Source organism: Anguilla anguilla, chromosome 8 (assembly GCF_013347855.1).
Source record: "Anguilla anguilla isolate fAngAng1 chromosome 8, fAngAng1.pri, whole genome shotgun sequence".
Classification (NCBI taxonomy): domain Eukaryota; kingdom Metazoa; phylum Chordata; class Actinopteri; order Anguilliformes; family Anguillidae; genus Anguilla; species Anguilla anguilla.
In genome coordinates this window covers 34,526,704-34,542,965 of record NC_049208.1, presented here as the reverse complement: position 1 = coordinate 34,542,965, position 16,262 = coordinate 34,526,704, and the positions used below count along the sequence as shown (strand labels likewise).

The window sequence follows — 16,262 nt, the reverse complement described above, 5'->3', positions numbered from 1 at the left end:
TAATTGAAATAATATTAAATTAGTCCTGTTCCATGTAGCACCAGGTAAGAGTGCACCCATTTCTTCTCCACTCAGATACTTCTGCTGTTTGATGCATCAGAGGGGTCTCTTACAGTTGGTGACCTTGACACTTGACGGGTATCTGAGGGGTTTTCTTACACTTTTATATATTCCATCCTTCAAATTTCCAGATACACAATGCTGCATTTATTCAGCAAACACAAACAGGTTTTGATAATACTAACCCTGTACTGACCCCATGCCTGAAATATAATGGATGCCTGTGCAATTGAATACATTAAGCTCAAGGGATATCAATTCAAAATGAATGCATTGATATCTTTTGAGTTTAAAATGATCAAATTTAATTATATGGGAGCTTGTTATGGAATTCTATCCATGCTGTATCATGCTACGTTGTGGTTAAATTGAATAACTAATAACAAAATTTGAAACTTAAAATAATATGATGATCGTGCCAATCAAAGAAATACTGTCGCAGAAAATAATAAATTCTGCGATTCAGTGCATCGTGGCTGAGATGTCACCAGGATACCTTCTGAATAGAAACACCTTTAATTACATAAACTCTAATGTATGTATTCAACTCAAAATACCCTTCAGACAGCAGTTCATTTGAAATCCCACTCCTTCCTCCTCTAGGAGAAAGTACACATACTCTGCTTTTGGGTGGACTCAGTACACCCAGGTGATCATTGCTGCTTGTGAAATGATACTCTGTGTTCCCTGTGATGTAGTCGTACAGAAGTGTGTGTGGTTCAGCAGCAGCTCTGTTATAGGTTCTGTGTGACACAGAGCAGCTCCTCTTCAGTACAGAGAGGGGTGCATTCAGGACTGTGGCTCATTGTCGCCCCCTACAGCCCTGTTGTAAATACTGGTGTTCCAGAACAGTGCCTCCCCGCTCAGCACCTGCAGTAGGTCCCAGCTGCAGCAGTGCAGTCTCTGTGCAGTCTGACTGAGGGAGGTTTTTGTACGGCTCTGTATCACTGTGTGAGCGGGTAGCTGTTGTACTGCTGACAGTAATAATCTCCTGCATCTTCAGCCTGGACTCCAGTGATTTTCAGTGTAAACTGAGTCCCAGATCCACTCCCACTGAAACGATCAGGAATCCCAGACTGGCGACTTGTGGCATAATAAATCAGAAGTTTAGGAGCCTGACCAGGTTTCTGCAGGTACCAGCTGAGCCAGCTGCCCACACTCTGACTGGTTGTACAGCTGATAGAAACAGTGTCTCCCAGCTGAACAGACTGAGCTGATGGAGACTGAGTCAGAATTATATCTGCCATTGATTCTGAAAAACAAAGCAGGGAAATGGATGACAATCACAATAATATTGACAAACAACATGCAATATTCTGGTGAATTTGATGATAAAACAAGGTCATTGTTTAAAAGAAGTATAAAAGAAAATGTGAACCAAAACTGAAATTCCAATTTAAAATCGATTTGTCTTTCTCACCCTGTTTAAGGAGTCCCAGCATCACCAGCAGTAGAAAGTTTGACATCATCATACTGCTCCCTGTGTCAGTGTCTGTGAAAGGACTGGACAGTCACTGATCTGTACTGGGGGTCTTAAAGTGTGTGGAGCAGTGAGGCAGGACAGGTATGCAAAGCCCCTTCCTCTATACAAATCCTGTCACACACAGTTAGAGGAGCTCTGATGTGTGAACAGCAGTGGTCTATGGAGAGCTGGGACACGTGCTCTATTCACTGCTGTTTTCCCCAGTCAAGCATTTGAAAGTCAATATTACTATTTTTGGCTTTGTAATGTATGATTTTGTAAGTATAACTGGTGAATACATGCAGGCTGAATATGGCTTATCATTGTCTAAAAAATGTGTTGAATAAATTCACATTGTGTGTTATAATTTTAGTTTCTTTATGGGAGATCAGACAGTAAAGGACATCAGTCAGACTCCGGAAATAATTCAGGTGCAGTCCATCTGTTTAGAATTTATGAAAAGTGAAACACAAGATTATAATGAATATTCTCTGATTTCACTCAGAAAACATTCTTTTTTAAATTTAATGCAATTGAATTTTGACAACTAGCAATGAACATGCTTGTGCTTAAATATTGGAAAACTGACTTAACCTTGCAAAATTGTATTCCATGTTTTAAACAAAGGTTTATCGTAATTTTTTATCTAAACTGTAATTCCTCCATCAGTCCTGGAGAGCACAGAAAATCCTGCTTTTTCCCATGTCCTGACAGCAGCCACTAATTTTCATTTTGCTCTCAGCCAGCTGAGCAGCGCAGCCACTGAATCTGGGAGCTCACATTGTGCAGATGGTACAGGCAGACTGCAGGCAAACAGTCAACCAGAGGAATCACTATGTCCTCAGTGAGAAAGGGACAACTGGGCTGAATGAATCCCTCCCTCCTAAGGTGACCATTCAGATAATGATGTGTTCTCTTCTACACAGCGGCTCACAGGATTGGTCAGCAGTGCCTATCAGACTGTAGTTTGTGCTCCTTTATTATGGTGATAGAGGATCAGATCAGAAGCAGCATTGGTGCTCTGATTGGTCAGGGTGTGTAACAGCAGCCTGTGTGATGTGTGCTGGGAGAGCTCTGGACTGAGTGACTCCACTGTGCTGGACTGCCTGCTGTTCACTGCTGCTGGGTTCTGTGACATCTTGTGTTAAACTCTTTTACAATGAATTCAAAATACATAATCATTGGAAATTCATCGAAATTACATTCCTAAATAAAGGCTAGGATGCATTGAAATTAAAATGTAGTGTAATCTTTTTGAATAGAGAATCTGAATGATTTCATAATAATCCACTGTAGCTCAATGTTTTCGAGCAAAGCCCCTCAATGTCTCGGGTCAGTGCTTCCCCCCTCAGCACCTGCAGAAGATCCCAGCTGCAGCAGTGCAGTCTCTGTGCAGTCTGACTGAGGGAGGTTTTTGTACGGCTCTGTATCACTGTGTGAGCGGCGTGCTATAACCCTGCTGACAGTAATAATCTCCTGCATCTTCAGCCTGGACTCCAGTGATTTTCAGTGTAAACTGAGTCCCAGATCCACTCCCACTGAAACGATCAGGAATCCCAGACTGGCGTTCTGTGGAAACATAAATCAGAAGTTTAGGAGCCTGACCAGGTTTCTGCAGATACCAGTGGAGGTAGTGGTAGTAGCCAGTAACGCTCTGACTGGCTGTACAGCTGATAGAGACAGTGTCTCCCAGCTGAACAGACCAAGCTGCCGGATCCTGAGTCAGGACTATATCTGCCATTGATTCTGAAAAAGAGCACAAGGAAATGGATGTCAATACAAATCAATATAGTCAAACACTAATATTCTGGTAACTCTGGCCAGACAATAATGGCCCTGTTGTGAAAACAGTTGTGTTGTGAAAAATAAACAACAAATATGTGAACTATAACTAAAATCCCAAGTTAAAATAATTCCATCTTTCTCACCTTCTACAAAGAGTCCCAGTGTAACCAGCAGTAGGAAGACCGACATCATCATATTTCTGTCTGTGTCAGTGTCTGTGAAAAGACTGGACAGTCATTGATCAGTACTGGAGGTCTTAAAGTGTGAGGAGCAGTGAGGCAGGACAGGTATGCAAAGCCCCCTCCTCTATACAAATCCTGTCACACACAGTTAGAGGAGCTCTGGTGTGTGAACAGCAGTGGGTCTGTAGAGGGCTGGGACATGTGGACTATTCACCGCTATTTTTATCTGTCGTGATGCAAGAACTTCATGCCCCACCCAGGGGTGCTCGCTTTTATCTCTCTTGCCCACACTCTCAAAAAAGATTTGTTAATATCCCACACACAGCTTTTGTGTTACTACTTTTGCATTACAATTATGCTGTACAATGAATGTGTTAGGAAGTGGGACTTTTTTTAACACAGACTGTGTTGAAATTACACAAAATGTTTTTTTCTTAACCAGGCACAGATGTGTGTTAAATAATGATACATTACGTGTTGTTTTTAACACTAGAAAGGCTGACACCATCGGATGTCTGGACTTTAAAATGCAAAGTACTCCAACAATGCAAATGTAATACCCTCCTCCATCCATAACTTTTCCAAAATAACTGGGCTTAAAATAACTGCATTGTCAGAACTGTAAAAAAAACAAAAAAAAACATAAAAATAAAGAGTCATTGAAGAAATACAGGCAGTTTGTGCCATTTTCTTCACAAAACCCCCCACCAAACAATAGGTAGCAGGTGCTGATAACCAGGTGTGGATTGGTTTCTCTCTTCTCTGGCACGCTATGCAGCAACTGAATGGCAGATGCTTTGTTACAAATTTCTCAGTCAAGAGCCATCAAAACTAATTTTGCTCATATAATCACACAAAATTAATTCACTGCAATTATTTGATGAACGTGATTTGCTTTGATTATTGACATCAGTGTGGGGATCAATGACTGTGGCCATTGTATTCTAGAAAAGATCGGTTTATAACTCCCTGAAAATAACACCCCTGACATACGTTCTGGTTTTCACTGAAAATGTACCTTCAGATATAAACTCTGAATAGACTACAGGATGGCAAAATCATGCAAGTGAATGGGACTGGAGGAAGCACTGAAATTCAGAAGCAGCAGCTGCCAAAGCAGCCATGGTCACAGCATCACCTCACACACACATCACTCCTGGGAAGAAAACTGAGTGCCAGGTTGGCAATGCGGTCGGAACGTAACCAAAGATGACTATGTGACAAATCAATTTGTGTGTGGTACCTGCCCACGCAAACAACCAAAACAGTGCGTTCCCTGTGGAATTGATGTGTAAGAGGACAGAAAGTACATTTATAACCTCAATCAAAATAGCGGGAGCCAACGAAAGATGAAGCGAGCGGAATTTGTCTTAAATATTGCACTTAGTATTTCAACTACTTTTTCCAGGATGTGTTTTGCTTGTTTTAAGTGCTTTTCTGTCAGGGAACAGGGGCCAGGACCCAAACGCAGAGTGTGAAAAACTCAAACTCAAGGCAAATCCAAGATAGTCGGGCAGAATACACATAGGCAGGAACACACGGGCAGAAAACACAAGCAGAAACACATGCGGAAACACAAGGAACCAGCACCTGAGTCAGGGAAGCAAAGAACTTAAATAGACAGGAAAACTGATCAGACAAAGGTGAGCACAATTCACAATTAGACCAGACAGGGAAGGGATAACTTGTTAAAGAGTCTCCAGCTTGTGCAGAATGCAGCTGCTCGTATCTTGACTAGAACTAAGAAGTATGAGCACATTACACCAGTACTAGCGTTGCTTCACTGGCTACCCATTAAGCATAGGATAGACTTCAAGGTTTTGCTCCTGACTTTTAAAGCTCTGCATGGACGTGCACCTGTGTACATATCTAACCTGCTCCTACCATATAAGCCCACAGGGTAACTCCGATCCCAAGACGCAGGCTACTTGGTCATCCCAAGAATTTCCAAAAACCTAAAAGGTGGTAGGGCTTTCTCCTACAGGGCCCCACTATTGTGGAACCAGCTTCCAAAATTTATAAAGGAGTCAGACACAGTCTCAATATTTAAATCTAGATTAAAAACGCACCTCTATGCTCAGGCTTACAATCAGTTGTAGTCTGGAGACAGGATGCGAGAAGCCTGTAGTCATAGAGCTTTGTAGGTGGCAATCCTTTCCTTACTGTCACCTGTCAATCAGCTGTGACACAACTTTATATGGGCTGGCTCTTGATAGGCGGGTATTGTTGTCTACCCCTCATCACTGCATGGGCTCTCCATCCCTGTCCTAGTAGATATGCAGCTATATTCTACTCCTGGCGGGGTCCCCCCAATACATACCACTGCCACCTTACTCACTGTCTGCTATATTGCAAATTCCCTAATTACCGTTTCTACCCTCTTCCCCATGCTGCCGGCGGGGCTCTTGCCCCAACCCTCGAGAGTACTTCGAGAGTCGTCTGGTCTCCCCCACCTCTGCGGTCCAGCCCCTCCTTCGTCATTGCCTCCACCCTGCCCACATCTGTCGCCACCTGCTGTTCCCCATCACCGCCACCCGGCCCCACCCATCATATGAGCCACATCACATATCTTATAAAACTGGCTGACATTCTGGTCACCAGTCGGCACCCTGAGCCGACCAGAGGAGGATAGGTTTCCCCCTTGAGCCTGGTTCCTTCCAAGGTTTCTTCCCATCTGCCACAGGGAGTTTTTCCTTGCCACTGTTGCCTTAGGCTTGCTCCTGTGGGGGTTTAGGCCAGGGTTGTCTGTAAAGCGTATTGTGACAACTGCTGTAAAATACGCTATACAAATAAAATTTGATTGGTTGATTGATTGATGGATAACGAGACGCAGAGAGAAACAATGATAGAATCATAGAAAACAATGATCCAATTAACACTGGGGAAACTAAAGGAGGAGCGAGCAGAAACTCAAACTGAAGTGCTGCCATCTGGTGGCCCAAAAAGGAAAAATAGAAACAGAGCCGAATCCTGACGTTTTCTCAAACTGCTTGTAATAAATCTTTATGCATTTTCCCTTACCAATATAACAAAACCTATATAAATAAGAAATAAATATGTTAAACTTGAATTTCAAGAAAATAGTTTTGCAACGTTTCATAATATTCATGAAATTAGGTCACCGTGTGGCTAGACCTTGGAGACCTCACTTTGGGACTGCTTTACTAATGGTAGATTTTCCCCATAGACATAGACTGAAGCTTGGAAGCCTCTTTGAAATCAGATCTTGGCATTACTGTACAAAATTAGTCAGACAATGGGAGTATAAAGATTGAGTCCTGGTTTCAGAGGACATTTCCCCTTAACTTGGAGTAAAATTGGATGTCCAGCTGCATTTCTTCGCAGTCTAATTTGTGAGTTCAGCAATCAGTGAACCTAAGTTTCCAAACTAAATTTGGTCAATGAAAAAGTGTAATGCTTGTAAAGTAAAATATAATGAGGACAAATGTTAAGTATCTGAGATGAGAAATTTTTCAGTTAAAATATTTTGAAAAAATATTGTTTATTGTATATTTGAATGTCCCCGATATTGTGGGATTTTGCACAGTAGAAGACATGGCCATTGATATTAGGAACAAACCAAGTAAAACATATCCTCTCTAGAGTGTAAGTTTTCATAAGCTATTTAAAATATGAATTTAAATAATGTTTTCTTCCATGAGGCAATGCTTGTTATTTGATACTTTCATGTGACACATTAATGATGAATGACCACATTCTCTTCAGATGATTTAACAAGTTTTAATTAAAGGCTTTTAAACAGTGCTTCGTATGCATGAGTAAATTGGCTGTAGGAATAGTAGGAAACCCTGAAAACTGCCAAACTCTTGGTGCTGTATATAGGTATGGGCCATGCCACCCGCCAAGGCATAACTAGGAGGGATGGCATACCTGTCATTCCAATATATGCATATTTATCTGAAAATTGGCATACATACATGTTCCCACTTTCCAGCCTGAACGAGCACAAACTTAGCAAAGCCGAAACTAACCCTGCTTTCAAGTGATGACCCTGTCATAGTTTTCTAAGAGTCAAGAATATGTTGGAGATCCCATTAGGTTGGGAATATCAGACTACTGAAGGCAACATAAAACATCAGATGTAGCCATACAGGCCCAAGCCATCACAATGCCTCCGCCATGCTTAACAGAAGAAGTAGTATGTTGAGGGTCCAGAGCAATTCTGCTCTTTCTCCACATTTTCACCTTTCCATCACTCTGGTCAAGGTTTATGTTTGTCTCATCTACTAATCAGGCTTATCTTTGTTTTTTTGTTTTTTTTCTTTTTTGTTGCAAATTCCAATCTTTCCTTTCTGTCCTTGTTGCTGATGAGAGGTTTACATCTAGAAGTGTAGCCTTTGTAATTTGCCTCTATGTTTTTTCACACTGTGTCCTGTGATACTTTCACTCCTAATGTATAGAGATCACCAGCAATTATTTGAGGATTTAGCTTTTTTTCCCCGACAACTTTTTCACCACTTTCTCATTTCTTCCATGGATGGCCTGAATGCTGGTGACTCCTAAGTCCTCCAGTATTTGGTTTCATTGCTATCAAGCAAGTTTAGAAAGAAGCCATTTGTCCTAATGCTTATGTTGACTTAGAAAAAGAGTATTTGAATGGCATTGTTGTAATATAGTTAAATATTAGTTAAAAACATATGAAATCAGTACACATACTGAATTTAGCCCCATGGTCATTTGCTTTGAAATACAAATTTGATTACTATAGAGGGAAACAACTGCAACACAACTGTCCCAATACATTTGCATGAAACTGTAGTGGATCCCAAACATGATAGTGGCAGAGGTTTCCTAACAAGTTCATACCTCAATTGAAATCAGAATGCGTAAGCTGCTGTATACTAAAGATTTATTTACAGTAGTCCACTGTATTACAACTATAGTATGTGTAACAATGTATTGTCATTATGTATGTAAGGGATGCAAGGGAATGAAACTGATTAGTTCATCCTACAATGGTAAAATCAGGGGAAATGTCGTGAAGATATATAACTAATAAAATAAATACTTTAGGCCTCACTGGACGCTCCATATCAACAAAACAAAGTTAAAAAAAAAAGCTACAGTACAGTAGCCTACGTGTTTTGACATGTGTTGCCTTGCTGTTGAAATAAAAATAAATGCATTATTATAAATACAGTGGAGTATAAAACCTGCGCACGGTGTTTACGAATCATGGAAACTTGGCTGCTGGCCACATGCTGACTCAAATTTGCAAATCGAAAGTTGTTTTTACAACAGCGGCGAAACAAAATAGAGGACTTAAGTTTCGTTTTCCAAATTCCACACGTGATAAGAGGGACGGACAACAACATGGGCTGTGCAGCGAAGCCTATAAAAGTGCTCGAGCTGAAAAAGTAGACTACATCCTGGAAATTTCAGCAGTTTCGAAAGCTTACATCTTACGAACAGAAGAGGTACAGAATGAACACAGGTGCGTATGTTGATAGCAATTCATCAGTTAGCTTGACGAATATTGTTCGAAATTCTAGATGTACCGCCTATAGATCGAGTAAAGAGAATAAAGTGACTTACATTGTTATGTCTAAATATGTAATTTCCTAGAATGGACTCCCACGCTGTGGCGTGATACTTTCGACGAAATGTTGGAAGAAGAATTAGAATACAATGACAGCTGGATTGTTCAGTTCAACTACAGCCTACAAGAGAATCTCTCTAAAGAGGAGAGGAGGAGGGGATGGAAGATCTACTGCCACTGTGCCTACGGAAAGTACGTATTCAGCTATCTTTCCGTGAGAAAACAATATTCTACAAACTGCGACTGTCATTAACCATCTTCGTTGTATGTATAAACAAGCAGGCAAAAAACAATCAATGAAATAAAGATATAAATGACGTCCCTATAAGTGAGTGGGATCTTATTAAAAATATTCTATTTATGTATATATTGAAAGTCTAGTCTTTTGCTGACTTTACCGTAATTTTGTGGCAGTTCAGACATTTATATGTTAGACATTGTATGCCCCCCCCCCCCCGACTCCTGCATTGGTGGTGTATTTCCTTAGTCCTTAATCAGGGGTAGACTGCCAGAAATGCTTCTAGAGAAGTTTCTGATTTTTATTCTTTCCTGGCTTGATTGATTATTACAAGACTAAGGCTGAATATTCAGTCTGAATGGTGCCATGCTGCACATCCCAAGCTCATAGTCATCTGTATTCAATAGCCTAATGAATCTAATTGTTGAGTTCATTATATTGTTGCTCGTTGTAGTTACCTCCAAAAAAAGCCATTTTTGGTCAGTCACACAAATATTGCGCTGTCACTTTTGTCAGCAAATCAATGATGGAACACTGCCACCATGTGGTTCAAATGCAGTCCTGTATGTTTTCAGTTGATTCATGGAAATACAACAAAATACAAAGACTGAACAATCGCCTTCTTGGCCTCTTATCTCAGTTTTAGGTGTGGTACCTGTTCCAAAGATTGGTCATCGGCCCAGGTTACTCTTCTCTTTCACTACCGCCTGCGCAGCGAGGCAGCCCGGGGGGCGGTGATCATGCGACCCTTCGGACAGGCATGCCGGGGCTGCAGTGGGAACTTTCAGCTCCCAGGGTTCTCCATGGAGGAAGTAGAGAAGGTCCTGCTCAAGCTGATTGGCAAGATCAAGAAGAACTGCTACGGTGAAGAGGAAGAGGACAACAGCGATTCCTGCTCCCCTGAGAAAGTGCGGACGAAGCCGCATGAGAGTTCGCTGTGTGAGGCCTGTAGTCAGGGGATCTGCTGTGTGGAAGACTAGTTTCCACAGAGCCTAGTCTAGGAACTGGGAAAGGAAACATTATGATTACCTCAGGAGCCCCAGCAGGCAACATGAGGTGCTCAACTGGTTACCTGAGACTTTTTTCACAATGACAGAAAAAATGCACTTTATGCAATATGTATTTAACCAACATAACATGGAAGAAAATATTTTGTCTAATAATATGTTTGGAACCATATATATATATATATATATACATATATATGTGTGTGTGTGGAGGTGTAGCTGGGCGGTATGGTTATGGCTCTGGGCGGAGATAATGGGGGAGGAAATGAGATAATCAGCGTTAACCATAATCTGCCTGCAGTGCCATCGCAGTCTCTGAGAGGAGACTCACATGAGAGAGAGAGAGAGAGAGAGAGAGAGGCCTGAGGGCTAGGAGCTGTTTGCAGGGGTGATTAATGAAAACTCATGTGCATCTCACAACTCTTTGGAGTGATATTGTGTATACGCGTTAGTGTACTTTTTATCTTTTTTAATGGTACTTTTGATATGATATTTTTTAATACTAATGATCTAAATTATTGATGAAATGCGTGAGGCTCATAAAAATGTTGCCAGAATTGTTTATTTGTTGAGATAATTGCTTTTAATAAAATACTTTTGTTTTATTTTGAGAAATGTTTGTCATTTGTGAGAAACAATGCTTTATGCAATTTAAGGTCTTTAAGAAAAATTCAAGTTATCTTCCTTATGTTGCTGTTAATTCAAAACTTTCTCATATTATTTTATATGTAAAACGACTAGATAAATACATTTTAATGTCAACTTGTAGTGTTACTAGCTTGCTGAGAACACATGGAAGGTTTGTACTCTCTTGTCAAATAACAAACAAAAAAGTGTATTACAGAAGTTTGGTGTTTTAGCGCTGAGCCCCTCAGTGTCCCGGGTCAGTGACTCCCCCCTCAGCACCTGCAGTAGGTTCCAGCTGCAGCAGTGCAGTCTCTGTGCAGTCTGACTGAGGGAGGTTTTTGTACGGCTCTGTATCACTGTGTCAGCGAGCTATATCCCTGCTGACAGTAATAATCTCCTGCATCTTCAGCATGGACTCCAGTGATTTTCAGTGTAAACTGAGTCCCAGATCCACTCCCACTGAAACGATCAGGAATCCCAGACTGGCGAGTTGTCGCATCATAAATCAGAAGTTTAGGAGCCTGACCAGGTTTCTGCAGGTACCAGTGGAGGTAGTTGCTGAAAACGCTCTGACTGGCTGTACAGCTGATAGAAACAGGGTCTCCCAGCTGAACAGAGTTGACGAAGACTGAGTCAGGACTATATCTGCCATTGATTCTGAAAAAGAATAAACATTAGTTTGAACATAAATATTTCAGTAAAGTTTTTATATAAATGTGAATTTGAAAATACAAACAGCAAAAGATTTTGTGAAAAATTACCAAACATTTTCTAAAATATGACAAAAACCCCAAGTGATCAAATTCAATAAAATGAGATTTTCTCACCCTGAGCAAAGAGTCCCAGCATCACCAGCAGTAGAAAGTTTGATATCATCATAATGCTGCCTGTGTCAGTGTCTGTGAAAGGACTGGACAGTCACTGATCAGTACTTGGGGTATTAAAGAACTCAAAGAGGCCCAAACTCTAAATATATTCATAACTAGGCTTAACAACTTCATGTTCTGCAGTATCTATGACTAATTAAGTTTTATTTATTTGTATTTTTTTATCTATTCGTATTACTCTATTTATCTTTTTTTTTAAATTACATATACACTTATTTGTGTTTTCATACCTATTCTCCCTGATCTGTATTTTTATGCACTGTGTAAAGCACTTTCAATTGCCATTGTGGTATGAATGGTGCTATATAAATAAACTTGCCTTGCCTTGCCTTGAATATGAGGTATGATTGTTAAATTTGTGTTTAATATATTCACATATTGTATGCTCTGATTGCAGGTTCATTACTCGGAGTTCAGAAAGTCAAGGACATCAGTCAGGTACAGGGAATTATTCATTTACAGTCTATGCTATTTTATCCAGACAACATATTTGTTGCATGCATGAAGTGAATTATTTCTGAAATGAGATTGCACTTTTATAGATCCATAATTGGTCACGGGTGACAGCAGATTGACTAATATTCCAGAAAATGTGTATTTAATAAATGTCTGTGTTGTTTGTTCTGATAGACGTTTCAGTATTAGAAATAAGAAATTCAGTGACATCATACATGCACAGGAAATGATTCAAATGTTGTATATCCTTCTGGAAAGAATGTGAATTAAAACACTGTAAGAATGACCTTTTCCTTTTGTCATTATGAGCAGGTCCTTCCTTAATATTTAACACTGTAGGTTTCAGATGATTATAATGAGATTCTTTGTGTTATCAGAGGGATTACTGTGCTAACTGTAGAAGGGAACGCTCTACTTCACTCTCTACTGCTATGTTATCCAGTGCAGCAGTGGAACGCGCATTATTGTTTCATCACTGATTTATTTTTCTTTTTTTATGTGAGATCATATTTATTGAGTCATGCCTTCCATCTTCCATGCCCATTGTTTCAATGTCCTCCATCACTTTGTGAGAGCACAGAGAAACTGCATCTCCCATAATGCACATTCTCCCAGTAACCACTTGCTTTCCCCCACTGCAGATCACTTACTTAGATGTACAGGGGAAGTATACATCCTGTTCAGCTAATATAGACAGACTACTGTATTGTGGGGCTGCCTTAGACTGCACCAGTTAGGTCTAAATGTAATACCAGCCTGCGGGGGTTTTCACAAAGCAGGGTTACTGAGTTAGTTGAGTAACTGTGCTGAGTAAAACCTGGAACAGCTCTTTTTACTTCAGACCATGTGCCATATTTTGGATGGTTCTGTGTTTTACTCAGTGCACTTACCCAGCTAACTCAGTAATCCTGCTTTATGAAACAGGGCCCTGTAGTTTTCGCTCCCTAATTATACTGTAGTTCTTTTACATCAGGAGTAAAACAGCACTCTCTGTCTCCTCCCTGTGGTCATGTAGTGTAATGGCAGCTTGTGCCACGCATAGAAGTTCAACTCACAGTGGTGTCCTCAACAGCCACAGAATGCTGATTACTTGAACATTTGGAAGGGAGCACAGGGTCAATCCTGCATTACTTATTCAAATTTGGCCAAAATTATACTTAAATCAGTCTTCGGTAAGCATGAAAATTCCTCCTATTGTAAATCATGACGATACTTTTGAACAATGCTTTTGCTCACACCTACATCCATACAAATGAATGAGCGAGATTTCCTATGATGTATCAGTTTTATCACAACCAAGCGTGAAAGTGAAGACAGTGCTGAAGATGGAGCTGAATTTGGAGTTTGGGAAAGAGCAGGAGGAACACTGCTGGGGGGTGTGAGAGCCACTCTCATCACTGAATGCTCTGTAGCTGGTAGCTCATTGGAATTCGGTATTAATTTCCAAAGACGCTGTGCAACTACAGGACATGAATTATCCTAGAATGTTTCTGGGTCTCATCATCGAAATTAAGGGAACATTGACCAATGTCCACAAAATCTGTTTAGATCCTTAATTCTAATATACCCTTGGACAAACCTCAAATATGTAAAAAAAAAAAAAAAACATTACATTCAAGATATTTCACTTGTGTGCATTGAGCCCCACCTCTGGTCCAGTAAATGTAATTGAATTGCATTTCACCATTTCTGTCTATTGTTAAATCTGTGCATATTTTCCTTGTGTTTACAAAGTGCAGGTAGGGTCCTCCTTCCTATTTCTGTTTCAGAAGAAATTAAACAAATTGATTCTGACCACTTCCAGTATCTCAAGAGTATACCATCAATGAAGTGTTTATGCTTTTAAAATTAAAATAGATCTTACAATGAAAGTTTTGTATGTGCTCACATTAACATTTAGAGAAACTATTAAAAATGAGAATATGAGAGTTATAATTGCACAAACCAGCTCAGAATTTGAGGAGAGTCCCTCATTGTTCCAGATCAGTGGCTCCCCCCTCAGCACCTGCAGTAGGTCCCAGCTGCAGCAGTGCAGTCTCTGTGCAGTCTGACTGAGGCAGGTTTTTGTACAGCTCTGTATCACTGTGCGAACGGCCAGCTACCACCAATCTGATGTATACTTTTGCAGTAATAATCTCCTGCGTCTTCAGCATGGACTCCAGTGATTTTCAGTGTAAACTGAGTCCCAGATCCACTCCCACTGAATCGATCAGGAATCCCAGACTGGCGTCTTGTGGCATAATAAATCAGAAGTTTAGGAGCCTGACCAGGTTTCTGCAGGTACCAGTAGAGCCAGTTGCCATCGCTATCAGTGTAAACGCTCTGACTGACTGTACAGCTGATAGAAACAGTGTCTCCCAGCTGAACAGACTGAGTTGACGGAGACTGAGTCAGGACTATATCTGCCATTGATTCTGAAAAACAAAACATGGAAATGGATGTCAAAGCACATTAATATTCTCAAACACTGTGCAATATTCTGGTGAATTTGACTATCCCTCTATGACAATGCTGTGAACTAAGTTGCTTTGTTAAATGTAAAGAAAGAAAATATAGCGTGACGAAAATCCAAAGTTAAACTGGATCTGTCAATCTTACCCTGAGCAAAGATTGCCAGTATCACCAGCAGTAACACATTTGACATCATCATAATGCTGCCTGTGTCAGTGTCTGTAAAAGGACTGGTCAGTCACTGATCAGTACTGGGGGTCTTAAAGTGTGTGGAGCAATGAGGCAGGACACGTATGCAAAGCACCTTCCTCTATACAAATCCTGTCACACACAGTTAGAGGGGCTCTGATGTGTGAACAGTAGTGTTCCGGTGGAGGGCTGGGACATGTGCTCTATTGGGATGTTGGGATGAAATTACTGAGTGCCCCACCCAGCTGTGCTTGTTTTCTCTCTTTTTCTTGTCACTTCTCCCGATTTCCAGTGTCTGCAGGATCATGAAAAGCAGCCACAGGCCAGAGAGAAGTAACCCAAACAGAACCACAGTAATTACACCAGTTCTTCAGTGATTGGGAGCAGGCTCTTCCAGGAGGGGCTCCAGCTGCAGCACTTAGAGCCCACCCACCCCCCCCACCCCCCCACCTCCAGATTAAGGTGCCACTGCCCAGAGCCTGGGGACCTCACTCTGGGACTGCTTCACTAATGGTGTGTGATTCTCCCCACAGATGCTGACTGTCTGTGGCCCTCAGTGAATACCAGGAAACTGGTGGCCTGTTCTCACCTGCAACCCCTTCACTGCAGCTGAAGAAACCACTACACAGTTTTTTTCCTTACTGCTTAACTTTTGTGTTTATCAAATACAATGCTGGCAGCATTAGACATTATAAAGATCCCAAAATGTGTTTATATTACAGTCTATGACACATTTTAAAGCTCTTAATTATTTCCAAGCATTAAAAATGTATGTTTTCTTCAATTTTGGAGTTGGTATCATTGTGAATAATTAGCCAAACACTTTTGGATTCAGTGAATATTGCTTAATTTTGGTTTAGATTTACTTGCAAATCTGCACTTCGCCTTCAGAAACCCAGTTTGGCAAGTTCACCAATGATAAAACCTAACTCGCCAAATTTAATTTGCTGGAAAAAACGTGTAAGGCTATCATTTTTAAGTAAAAGATAAGCCTGAATGTTGATTGAATACAAACTAGAACTTTGCTCTAATTTTAGATGACTAATCATATTTGAAGGCCTACATCATGGATGAATTTCAGATCCTTGATGGAAACAGTTATAATGATTGGTTAATTACCATTGTAACTGTCTATGGTCCTGAATGACTCTGGGGTTTGGCAATAGCATTGCATTACAGGCATTTAGCAGACACCTGGGTATACTGGAGCGATGCAGGTTAAGTTCCTTGTTCAAGGGTACAATGGCAGTGTTCTATCAGAGAAGCGAACCTGTGACCTTTAGATTACAAGACCAACTCCTTAGCCATTATACTACACTGCTGCTTAGCAGGAATCAATGACAGCATCCAAAGAGAAC

The 16,262-nt window shown here is 40.7% G+C and overlaps 1 protein-coding gene and 3 gene segments (V, D, J or C); 1 reads left to right on the top strand and 3 right to left on the bottom strand.

Moving 5' to 3' along the window:
* Positions 1-1,004: 1,004 nt before the first annotated feature.
* On the bottom strand, positions 1,005-1,532 carry LOC118233544. The segment is given in 2 exon segments: positions 1,005-1,312; positions 1,481-1,532. Coding segments are annotated over 2 exon segments (360 nt in total).
* Positions 1,533-8,713: 7,181 nt separating this feature from the next.
* On the top strand, positions 8,714-10,366 carry LOC118233492 (receptor-transporting protein 3-like). Its single transcript, XM_035429291.1, has 3 exons — positions 8,714-8,944; positions 9,076-9,241; positions 9,928-10,366. Exons 1-3 carry the CDS (start codon positions 8,935-8,937, stop codon positions 10,265-10,267), a joined length of 516 nt encoding a protein of 171 aa, XP_035285182.1. The 5' UTR covers positions 8,714-8,934; the 3' UTR covers positions 10,268-10,366.
* A 472-nt stretch (positions 10,367-10,838) lies between these two features.
* LOC118233622 lies at positions 10,839-12,862 on the bottom strand. The segment is given in 3 exon segments: positions 10,839-11,578; positions 11,749-11,808; positions 12,789-12,862. Coding segments are annotated over 3 exon segments (438 nt in total).
* Positions 12,863-14,337: 1,475 nt separating this feature from the next.
* On the bottom strand, positions 14,338-14,947 carry LOC118233502. The segment is given in 2 exon segments: positions 14,338-14,678; positions 14,863-14,947. Coding segments are annotated over 2 exon segments (387 nt in total).
* Between the last annotated feature and the right edge of the window lie 1,315 nt (positions 14,948-16,262).